The 13,613-nt window shown below is 23.7% G+C and overlaps 1 protein-coding gene across 1 annotated transcript in view; it reads right to left on the bottom strand.

Annotated features, from left to right (window-relative positions):
- LOC113548872 (diuretic hormone receptor-like) overlaps positions 1-13,613 on the bottom strand; it is a 49,494-nt gene that overhangs the window by 14,272 nt on the left and 21,609 nt on the right. The window contains exons 2-3 of the mRNA XM_026949959.1: positions 3,594-3,699; positions 3,250-3,412 (exon numbers count right to left, since the gene is read on the bottom strand). Of these exons, the coding sequence (XP_026805760.1) occupies positions 3,250-3,412; positions 3,594-3,632 (202 nt within the window). The 5' untranslated portion in view covers positions 3,633-3,699. The remainder of the gene's footprint in view (positions 1-3,249; positions 3,413-3,593; positions 3,700-13,613) is intronic.

Consider the following 13,613-nt stretch of genomic DNA (forward strand, 5'->3'; position numbering starts at 1 on the left):
ACAAAAATATCTATCAAAATCAGTATTTAGATCAAGGATGCATTTGAATCTAGTTTCCTCTCATAACCAGTAATATAGTCAAATGTATCCTGGTCTAATATTTGTGGTCTAAAAATTTGTTGTAAATTGAAAGTAAAATTCGATTTATGAATATTTAGACATTATTTATATGAAAAATAATAATTAATGTAGATGTTGTATTTTGTAATTGTTTTAAAGTTTATGCATAGATAATATGTAATTCTGATTTATAACAAAAACATTTTTCTTTTATTGTGTTGTAATAAAACCCTTTTATTAAACATAAAAAAAAAATTATTTAATGTTACTAATAAAATCTAAATGCTCTTTTTTCGCATAGTTTTACAAGTTTCTGAAGTACTGGTGCATAATATGAAACTTTCATAAAGAGTTTTGAGAATAGGTACTGTTTTATATTGTATAATTGTAACCTATTTTGTCACTGATTAATAGACGTACCTAACTTTAGTTACCTTTTTTTTTTAATTATACGCTACATCAATTATAATTATGTTAAATTTATAAAAACAGTTGAAAATACTCTATGAATACGAGGAGTACGTATTGATATTTGGTATACTAAATATACGAGACTATACATTTAAATGAAAGCAGATATAATTGATAATATTATAATAATTGTTATACATTTATAATGAATAATCGAATTCGAAACGTTAATAAAATATGAAGACTTTTAAATATCACAAAATATACTGATTAACATCCGTTAATCGTAGGCAAAATTGAAATAATAAAAATATGAAAATAAAATGTATGATATATTTTTGAGAGAATAAATTAATCGTAAATAAGTAATATTCATATTGTACCTATAAATCATACATAATTTATACAGTATGAGTGCAAGCCTGTTTCTTATATTTAAATATATATTAGTACATATACTTTGCAGAAATCTGAGACAAGTAATTTAATTATTTTAGACATTTTACATTTACATTTTACAACATGAAATATTAATTATTGAAAACACAATTTTATGTAAATAATTACAATATGCATTATTATATAAATATTACATATTATATAAGTTAAAAAAAAAATCAAAATTTCTCATTTTATGAGTTAAATAATATCCGGTTTTTTCGAATCGAATCTGTATACTGATGGTGTAATACTGTGGTGGTTTTTCCAGAAGGATATTAAAAACTATGAATATTTATTATTTTAATTACTCAAAGATATATAACTATTACTATTGTTTTATGATGGTTCTTTTTTTTATGAATATGTAAGAAATTATTTGTATAAACGCGCCGCATTTTTAACTACTCTATCCGGTTCATTTTTCTCAATGTCACAAGTAAGAATAACAAATATTATGTAGTCTGTACATATAAAATAGTTGGACAATCGTAAAAGCAGTTTTTGAATAATAAAAAAAAAACCCATTCTTGACGTTGAATTTTTACATAATGTCATATTAATATTGTTATTATTTCTTTATAATTGGTCTAATTGGTCTGGTTTAGGGTTATTTATCATATTCATATTAGTAGGTATATACATTTTAATGTTTATATAAGCTTATTCTATTCATTTTACTTTAGTGTGAAGCGTTAAAAAAATAATTGTAAAACCAAAATTGCATGGTACAAATACACTTCTCTTAGTGTAAAAAATGTTTTGCAGTCGGTGTAAAATTATATTGCTCATGTTTATTTTTTGATATGTATTACCTAGTGATAGTTTCACCCTCGGATAAAAAGTATAATAAATAAATAATGTATAGGCACTTATCAGCGGTCATTTAAAATAAATATTATTATATGAATACTCCATTAGATTATATTATCGATAGAAAAATAATGGATGAGAATTATGTAAGTTCTGTAGTTGTTTTCTACAATGTATTTTCTTATACTTAAAGATTAGCAATGATACTATATTGGTTTAAGAATAGGTATACTTTTAGTATTTTCAAGATAGTAAGGAAAATTTCTGTAAAAATATATTGTTCAGTTATAAAAAATATAATATTAATTAAAAAATTAAAATGCAATTCGTTAGGTTGTGTTGTCAGTTGTCTAATACCAAAAATGTCTTATATTATAATATATCAATGTCATAATATTAGGTTTTGTTATGATTTTAATAATCAGATAGAAAATTATGATCGTGAATCATTATTAATTTTTTTTTTTATATATACTGAGTGAAGCAATAAATGTATTGACTCTATAATGATATGTTTTATTTTATTTTTGCATTTGTACAAAAAAATCACAAATAATACAAAATACATTTCATACCTACACGTTTTGTATTAGAAAATAATTTTTCATCTTCAACCTTTCCGTGCTTTTTTATGGTTTTATGATTTATAATATATTTAAAGATAATTTATTTATTCGAAAATATTTTTTTGCACGACAATCAAAATTAAATGAAACAACTCATACGCCACAACAAAATGTTTAATTTAATCAGACTTGTGTAGTATTGTTTTGTTATAACATAAAACCGTATTTACTAAAAAACGAGTAATAAATACTTATTTATAATATTATTGAACAAATTGACAGGCAATAATATTATGGCAAATGTGATGTGCATATTTTTAATAGACTGGCTTGATAAGAAGTATTTTGTACAACGGTAAAACTTATTCCATTTATGAGGTAAATATAATATTATGTGCCGTAAATTAAAATACAATATAATAATTAACAATAGTAATTTAACATATTATTATAAACTAATATTGATATTATTATAATTTATAATTATACTTTTTATAGTGTTTTTATGTATTTTACAATTTTTATAACTTATAACACGCTTTACTAACGTCTTAGCTTCAAATATTTATTGATATATTTCAATTATTTCACAGTAGAAATATTTAAATTATAATCAATAAAAAACTATTGAACATTTTACATGAAAAGTTAAGTACAATTTAGATGATTTAACATATATTTTAAGTTATTTCAGAACAGAATGAATACAAAATAAAAATAAATATACCTACACTAAGTTTGTACATTATTTGTTCTAATTTTTATGATTACCTCGTTTTGATTGTATTATCTTTTTTAAGGAACTTTATTTTTAATAGAATTAATGAAGTAATTTGTGATGTAATTGTATGCTATTCTAAGTTCATTAGATCTAACGCAAATATTTTGGTGATTACTTATGTTAATAAATATAAAATTAATACTTGTTAATATTATTTAACCATGTTAGCTATATACTTACTAGTTGTGTCGTATAATATTCCTCTGAGCTCTTGAAAACATGGCTGATATACGATTACACCAGCCGGCGTGGGAGGCCAACATATTAATGAATCTGATGATGCATTACACCCGTTTGTCCAAAGATCATCCCATTCGTACCAAGACCTGCATTTCAAAGCAGCCTAGAAATTATTCATCAATACAAACTATTATATTTTATGTTAAATTAATATTATCACATCATTTACATCATCGTCTATATTATTTAGGACAAAGTGGAAATTTTATTTCCTGCCCACATTTACGAACAATACAAAATCATATTATAAATTATTGTATAATGAAAAATATTAAAATTTTTACTTCTTCGTTTGGTGACCAACTGTCATTGAAATAATCCATGCTGATTTTTCATGCTGATGTTGATTATGAGTGTAGAAAACAAATATTATCTTTGCTTATTCATTTTCTGAAAAAAAAAAAGCGATTTATTTAATTAAACTAATTGTAATTTGTCAAAGATGTTACAATATCTAAACTTGAATAGGTTAGGTATAATTTTTTTTCAAATATATTATATAATATCATCTATAAATCTAATGCGTACATTGAATACGTAAAATTTACCATAATGAGCATACTAAATATAAAAAAGCTAACCATTTAATCAACAAAGATAATCTACACTGAATTTATCGCTGTGCACCTGAAAAACTAAATTTACAGAATAGGCAGTGAATCCTTCTCATAAATAAACGTCATAAATATAATTTACTTACCAATTATCCTTAAATTTACAACACCAATTATTTCGTTATGAACTTTTTGCCTATATTAATATGCAAATTATAATAATTTTAAAATTAATATAATTTCATATCTAAGCTATACTCCTATACTAACTATTCCTAATAATTGATATAATATTATTAAAGCATAAATGTTTATAAATATATAAAGATAAATTACATTAAATACAATATTATATTAAACATAAATACATCGAATAAACTTTGGTAATTAAAACTTCGAATTTCACGAGTATTTTATTTAATTTTGTATTATTGTTCTACAAAATATTATTATGATATAATTAAACTTGAGCATAAATAATTGATTCACTAACAATATGCATACTCGTACAATATTGGAAATATATACCTATTATAGTAATAGCGTGTATAGGCTTTAGTTGTACGTATAATACGAGTAGATGAAAATAATACAACGAAATAAATCGTAGGTATCTGCTTTATATTAAATTATATTAAAGTTCATTGACAACTTCAAAAGAAATACATCAACGGCTAATATAAAGATATTGCACTATATAAAGCTGATGATCAAAAGATCGACATTCTACAGGTATAGAAGAGATCATAAAAACGCATCGTTTGTCAACAAGCATAATCATATAGAATAACTATAGAACTATAATACAATCTAACCTGACCTTAGTAAATAAATTTAAATAAATCAATAACTACTCTTGAAAATTTTGGTTTGAGTACATCACAAGACATTCTTTTGATTAATGATTTATAGGGAAAAGGGATTTTCTCATTAAAAAAGAAGTTGTTATCTACCACAAAAAGCTCTTTACATAGAATAAAAATCTATTTGCAAATAAAAAAAGTTATTTAAAAATAAAGTACAATAAGTAATTTTGATTAATATATAAATCAGAAGATCTCTAGGTCAGGTTTAATTTAGGTGTTTCTGCGGGTTATCAGGGATCATGTAAGAGGATACTCGACTAATTAGCAGATTATGGATGGGTTAACTATTTATTGTTTCTGATGAACTAAGTGGCAGAAACGATTTTCGAAAGTAGATTGACTGTAATACTTGAGTTAATATAAAGACGAAAGTTTGAGAGATCCCAATATTTGGATGTCATACCAGACATTGCCTATTTGTACCAAAATAATTATTTATTTATTTATGTTTTTATAAAAAATTTAAACGGGATAAGCTCGATAAATAATAATAATAAAAAAAAAAAATCAAAGACCGTGTTGATTTACACAATATAGTTACATACGTTGTACTTCTTATAGTAGTACAATACGAACTAGTAATGGATACAGAATTAAAGTTACATACATACAAATAATAATCAAACAATATTTACATTATTGTTAAGATGTACATTAAAAGAGACAATATTATTACAAAAAGAGCAAATCTACGTTATACCTGTTCACGTGGCCCACTAATGTAGCAATAGGGGAATTTTAGTACAATGGAACGGCGCATAAAATGTATTAGATTTTCTAGTACGAGAAGTGGGTACTAGAAAATTAAGTTTAGCTAGTAGCTCTAAACAACGTATGTTATTATTTAATAATTTAAAAGCGAAACAAAGATCGAGTCTAATAAATTGTAAAGTCTTATTTGTAAAGTTTCTAAATTGGTTAATGATATTGCCTAATGGTGAACAAGATGTGTGTCGCTGGCATTGGACACGCATTTAAATGCAAGGAACCTTTTGAAACGATTCTGAATCGAAGCTATTGGAGTCGGATGAGACATGTAAGGAGACCAAACGACAAAGTTATAGTCGAGTACCGAACTAACAAATGAGCAATACAGAGGCTTTAGAGCTTTAGGATTACTGAAATCAGAACAAATTCTAATTACGAAACCTAATATTGAAGATGATTTGTTTATAACATAATGACAAATGCATAGAACGATAAGGAAGAGCCAAAATAAATACCATGATCTTTGATATGAGAAACTAGCCAATTCAATGTCATTTAAGTAATACTTATAAATTTTAGCTGTGCACTTTTATGAGTATGTCATAATTTTACATTTATTGTATTGATTATAGATTTTCATAAAAAAAGTAGGTACATTTTTATCGACAGTATTTTGTGCCAAATTTACTTGCGTATAAACTTTACAATAATAATTATTTGATAATTAAACATTTTGTAAAACTATTACACACAAACAGTAAAATAAAAACTAATTATATAGATAAAATCTTTCAATAAAATATAATGAATATATCTACATGGAAATTAAATTTAGATGATGATAATAATCATTTTTTTTACTTTTATAACTAACTAAAAATTAATTAAAATACACGTTTTTTTCAACTCTAGTTAATAATACACACATATAATACGTGTATACGTTATTCAACAAATCAATTAAAACGATAAGTACCTAATTAAAAAATGAGATAATTTAGTTTACACTAAATATGTAAATAAATGGGTTATATTCCTTAATTTATAGTTGTTAAATACATAGAATTTAGCACAATAGTATATTTTGTCTTACAGAAGTATAAGCACATTAAATAGATTTTTTACATCATGTAGCAAGTGAAAATTCTCTAAATTAAGTTATTCAGTGGCTAATATAGTGAGTCGACAGAGCAAATGTATTCGGCTGCACGATTTGTAAAATATTTACGTACTTATATTTAACAGCGAAGAAATGTTAAAAATTACTTTAGGGATAAAATGGAACCGGAAATGACAAATAATTGGAGACCATTTGCGCAAATTGTCAAATGTTGAAACAAAATGTAATGTGTGTTTGGTTAAGTTTGCTAGAAATCGTTTATGCAACAAGTTGTTTTTATGTTATGGGTTAATAGTTATATCTAAAGATTACCGTAAAGACCCTTTTATAAAAGAAATCTATATTTTAACAAAGCGTATTTGTACTAGAATAGTTTTTCTTTCGGGTTTTGTGTGTTTGGGTGTTCAGTATATAAACCCTTGTTATCTGCTTGCTCAGCGCTTTATCACCTTTACATAAAATATAATAGTATTATATTTGTGTGGCCAATATCGTATATTGTTCGAGTGAATTCGTCTACTGTAAAAAAAAATAAATTATAATTTATTGATGATTTATTGTCAATAATATAAAGTCGGAATATGCAATTTACAAAAGTCAAAACACGTTCAATATCATTGACAGTTGACACATGTCATACAGAAACTACAAAAAATGTTTAAATAACGATTATTATTAGTGATATTATACTTTTAAATTTTTATGTTATTTAATTTTAATATTTTACTAAAATATAATATTTATATTATATAATATGTACGAGTGTTATTATATTTGAAAAAAAAATCATAAATATTAAAATACATTTTTAGATTCTGAATGACGATATGAATGAACGTATTGATTTTTAAATTATTATGCTTACATTTTATTTTTATTTTATGAGTCTGTCGTCAGCTTTTAAAATAGTATAAAGATGATTAAATTTTCCATTTTGGGAGTAATTGCTGAAAGAAAATATGATATAGTTGATACTTTGGGTAAGAAAACATCAAAATTAATAATTCACTATATCTGTATAAATTATTAAGAAAAACAAAAATAAAAAAAAGTAAAATAAAAACAGGAATTTTTTTATTAAAAACCAGTTTTTAATAAAATAGATTTTTGTTTTTGGAGTAACTCGAAAATTAAAACTTGTAAATACATGAAATTTTCACCAAATGTTAATATTTGTATTTCATATATATTAATACAAATACTTTGATTCTTTGGAAGTAGTTTTTTTTTTATAGACTTTTTAAATTTTTTTTTTCGATAACTATCATCGACAAAATAATCTTCTGCTTGGTTAAAATACTTGACAGTTTTATATATTAGTATAATATGTTTCATTATAATATTAATTTACCTACAAAAAATAGTGAAAATACATAGTCATGGAATTTTTTTTTTATGAGTTTAATTTTGTAAAATTATGGAAATTTGCAAATTTTTTTTTAAGGCCATAAAATTTTTTCTTTTGATATCTAATATATTAAATTTTAATATAAAACTATCATAAGTAATTTATACTAAAACCAAACAATCTAAAAATATAAATGCAACATTTTTTTTTTTTTGTAGAAATGACTTAAAGTTGAACGATAAATTACTTATTTAAACGATGAATAACGATAATAATTATTTTACTATAATAAAAAAAAAAAAAAATATAATCTTATACGTAAAACTTTTACGTATATTATGTAATTTGTTTTAAATAATGACATTAAATGTAGTAATTACTAATATTACATTAGATCCTTAGGTTTGATTGAACATTTTTCAATATGTTTAGATTTAATAAAATTTTAAAATATCACTTCTTTATACCATGGACCTAGGTATATGCTATATACATTGGTTTACGGCAAGGTGGTATTGACTTAAAATTTAATTTCAATAATATAATATGGTATAAAATATACATATCATTAAAATAATTAAATATTAATAGCATACCTAATTAATGCATAATTTCAGCAAAATTTAAATTAACCTACCGCAATACTAATACAAAATAAATTAATATAATAGCAATATCAAAAAAAAAAAATATATATATATCACGAAATGTACTTAGTGATATTCACTATTACACTATATCACTTAACTACTCAGAATCATTTTTCGTATGTTACCATGATATAATAATCATAGAATTAAAATTTAACATATGCATTATAGTAACTCACTTAACACCTACCTTACAGCAGAGTGGTATTCACTTACTCGCAATTTTTATTATATATGTTATGTTTTGACTAAGTGCCAATATATTACCATAACAATCTAATTTTGAGCTATTGGGGTTCCAAGAAAATTCACTTTGTTTAATTAGAACTAATGCTTGCTGTCTAAAAACTGTTAATAGGTTTAAATGATAGAAGTTGTTCGATATAATCGTACTACTATAAAATAAGTAGATATTTTTTTGTTTAAATTGAATTTATCATGACTTTTGAAACGCAAATCATTTTTGTATTATTTTCCTTAATCCTATAAAAGTCAAAAAATAATTTTGGAACTCATATGTACTAGTTTTTAGCATTAAATCATTTAGTCGAATCCTATTTTGTAATGTTATACACATATTAAAATATTTACATGTAAATATGAAATATCTATGTCCACGATGTTTTGTATTAGATGATTTAGATGTATTGGTATAGTTTATAGTGTTACATAGGTTTCATACGATTATGTTGATATTTACATAAAATAAAAATAACATAATAAACCAATGATTTTTTTTTTTATTTAATATAACAAAACTGTTATGCTTATAACCTGAATTGAGTACATACCTAATATATTATTACATTATATTATATATAGTTGGTAGGTAAATTATTAAATGCATGAAGTACATAACCACTGATTGCGTATAAAAATATACAAGTACCTATATATGATACATACATCCTAAACAAAGAATTAGTATATAGTCATTAGTCATACAACATATTAGTATTAGATAGTTAAATGTTTCTTAAACGTCTAAACCTTCGCTACATAAAAATCAGTATTTTTGTATAAGTTATTCATTAGTATACAAATTCATACAGCCCTACTATACCTACCAAGGTTAATAGTTATTAGAATCTGTAGCTATAATGATTATATCTAATATCACGTATTTACGGTGGCTGATAAAGAGTAACAATTTAACTACACATATTTATAATACTAAGCATGGCATTTAAATAGCGAGTTTATAAGAAAATAAAAGTATGTATGCACAAATATAAAACATTTAATATATTTGATGAGTTTAGTGGAAAAGTGTAGAGCGTTGTGTAGAATTTTACTAAGGAAAGATGTATAGCAGTTAGAAAATGGTATTGTACTCGATCATGTGGAGTTAAGTAAGAATGGTATATGACCACGTCATATTCCAAAACGGAGCAGACAAAGGCAAAGGCTAACGGGAGCGGTTGTATATAAGTTGGATAAGACCGTATTGGTAAATACATAAAATTAAGTCCAGTACTTTCAGGTTTATACCGACAGTGATGTTAATATTATGATCAAAAGGATGAGTCAGATACGACGAGATCCTTGACGCTTGAGTGTATAGCCAATATCCATTAAGGGGAAATGGAATAGAGGAGAGGCGATAAAACGACTACTGCAAAAAGACATAACGTGACATTTCTCAAGATATTCTGTCTGCAGAAAAATACAGTCAATCGGGGAGTAGATTTTCGTGTTCATTTTAATATCAACGAAAAATAAAATAACTATAGAATTAGGAATATAACTACTAAGAGAAATGTTGAGAAGCGGACTATAAAGAGGGTAGAACTTGAAAGTCCATTTGAGGTACGCCAGAGAGTATGACAGAGAGATTGGAAACCGTTAAAAAACATTTAATCTCAGTCTATGTTTGTATATGAATATATATATTATATTATATACTAATGTTTAATTATAAGAAATAATTGAAACTGAAATAATTAAATACTCCAAAATGTAATATTCAAAGAAAAACTAATTTTAATTGGAACTCCAGTAAACGACATGCTATTATTGTTTCCTAGAGTTTGTTGTAAATTAATTTTTATAATATTTTCTACGAACAAAGAAAAAATAATAAACAGTATTCCATGATTATAATATAATATAATATTTTTATAATTTACTAATATATTTTTTTACTCTTTAAAAGTTATTTTTTTGAAGAGGGGAAGGGAGGTGGTGTATAAATGTACTATAACGTAGTCTGATATGATAGTAGGTATATTATTATATTATTATTTTTAGATTACTCATAAGTTATAGTTCAATACCTACGTACTGTGTAATGATGTAAATAGGTTTGTAGTAAATAGCTTGTAATGAATCTAAATATATTATTTTGAAAATTAATTTTTTATAAGTTATGACAATATTTGTAATGGTGGAAAGTTTCAATATTATCTGAATAATATTTTTGTATTACGACGAAAGAACTAAAATTGTTAATTTTTATTTAAATATTCAATTTTGTCAACATTTTAAGTTCAAATAGTTCAAGTTACTATAAAAAATATTGTTCGTATACATATGTTTAATATTCTTGAATAACTGTGAAAACAACTTATAAGGAATATTTTATTTCATTTTGAAGTCTTAAAGAATTACAATTTAAAATGTCACGAATTCTTAAGTTCTTAACTTATTGCTTTACTTAAATTATAAACATTTTTCTGATTTTAACTTCAAAGAAAAATAATCATATAAAAATTACACTGATATTTTTTTGATATTTTTAACTGCTAAAAATATAACAGCTTATAGTGAATTTTAAATTCAATTTCTATGGTTTTTTTACTTAGAAAAAACAACTATAGATAGTCTTATAATAATCAAATAGTATTATGTGTTAACACAATTCAAAAAATGTCGTAGATATAAATTGATTAATATTCATACACCTTTCTTGTGATCTCATACTAAGTTTAAAAATGTAATAAGTTAATCCACTAAATTGTATTAACTTATTATTTTATATATATTATATTGCAACGACATTTTAATAAATTTATTATCATAAAACTCTTTTAAAAATAAAATGAACAAAATTGACGGTGTTACAAATATTATAAGTTTTAACTTATATCGTTCCATTCCAAGCATTGTTCGAATACTTCGAATGTTCGTACTTCACAACGTATACTTTTACAGATGGGTATATTATTAAACATATTAGGATACATTTTGTTTCATTGGAAAAATGCACGGCTTAAAATAAAAGATAAAATATTTTACTTTAAGGTTGAAGGGTTATGACTTGTGAGGTATTCAAACAATAATAAATTCTCGAACAAAAGTAATATACATAATTCATGTTTACGTTTACATTGATATTGTAAATTACATACACTAAATATTGATAGATTGTTATCGTTGTGATTTTTTTTTCATGTTTAATTATTCATAATGCCATTTTGCATTTTAATTTGCTTTTATATACATGCAAAAAAAATCACTGTTTAATGTCCAACCCTTTTGTTTCAATCTTATCTTGAAAATAAAATTACAAACGTACCTATACTTTTTCTAATTAAATATTTCAAATTTCACTATATATCAATTTTACATGCTATTATACTATACTATTATTTGTATACTTTCTTTACATTTTCGTATATTTGTGCTTCTTTAAGGTCAACCTCCCGCGTGATCTTGAAAAAAAATTTCTTAATATTTGGTTATTATTAATAACGTGTACGTAAAAAAATGTTAACGTTTTATGAATTATAGAGCTCCTCCTTCACGATCGCAACATGACTTGAAGGCAACCGATTGCAGGTGACTGAACTTCCCAATCGCCAATCAATTAACAAGGTTGAATAATTATGTACAATAATAAGTCCAACTATGATTTTTACAAGTTTTTGAACACAAATATTATATTTATAAGTATATCTATATTCTATATTTAAAAAAAAATTAAAAAATGTGTTTATTTATTGTAATACAATATAGCATAGATGATACAATTATTATTGAAAGGTATTTTAAAATAATAGAATAATTTTATGCATGAAGTTATTTTAAAAATGTATGATATTTATAATTAGTCTAAGTATATTATTGTTTATTATTAAATTTTTCTTTTTTTTTTTTTTTGGTTACAGTCCTTTAAATACAACTACTAAATATCATTTTTTGCTGTAATATTACAGATACGTTTTAAACGAAACATACACAATTTAAAGGTTGTTAAACTCTTATTCCCTACCTTTTGCTTTTTACTAAGAGCAGTTTTCTCCTCCTGTAGTCACATAATCACTCTGTGATCTCGTCGTGTTTACTATTTTAGTAACTAGTTTCAGTAATCGGTAGTATTAGATAGGTGACCTTCATTATCATAATAATTCAAGTTCGAGATCCGTTGTCCTGGTGTATTGTATGTATTATTTAATATTAATAACTACTATTAGTTGTGAAATAGTAAGTTAAAAACTGATAGTAAGAAATGCAATTTTTTTTCACTTTTTACTCAGTATAGTATAAATCAGTATATGAAACCTCAATAATATTGCGTTAAAAATAATTTTTAATTAAATAAAATTATTAATATTTTTTATCTATTAATTTAAATAATTTAATAGTGATGCACCAAAGATAGATCAGAATCTAAACCCTCTTGAAACGTGTCAGTATTTAAAATAATTCAATAAATTAAATTTTTATTTTTTCTTGATAGGTTACTTTAAATTAAGCTATTTTTAATTTGGTGTTTTAATTCCTATACTGCAATGGTTTGTATAATTTTTTCTGATTTCGGATTCTATAATATTAATTTTGTGCTACAATAAATTATAAAATTGGTTTTATATTATGACAATTCTAATTTTTGTGTTCTTAGATCCTCCCCTCTGGTTAAATCTTGGCAATACCACTATGATATAATAATCTAAAAGCATAACAATTTATATTAGCCATAATAGGTAATAAAAATAAATTAAATGTTAAAATTTAATAAATGTTGGAAAACCCATATAAAAAATGGTAATGTGTTAATGATTTATATTATATTATCAATGAAGTCCTATAGCATAGAATTATTTAATAAATATTTAA

Source organism: Rhopalosiphum maidis, chromosome 1 (genome assembly GCF_003676215.2).
Source record: "Rhopalosiphum maidis isolate BTI-1 chromosome 1, ASM367621v3, whole genome shotgun sequence".
Taxonomy (NCBI): Eukaryota; Metazoa; Arthropoda; class Insecta; order Hemiptera; family Aphididae; genus Rhopalosiphum; species Rhopalosiphum maidis.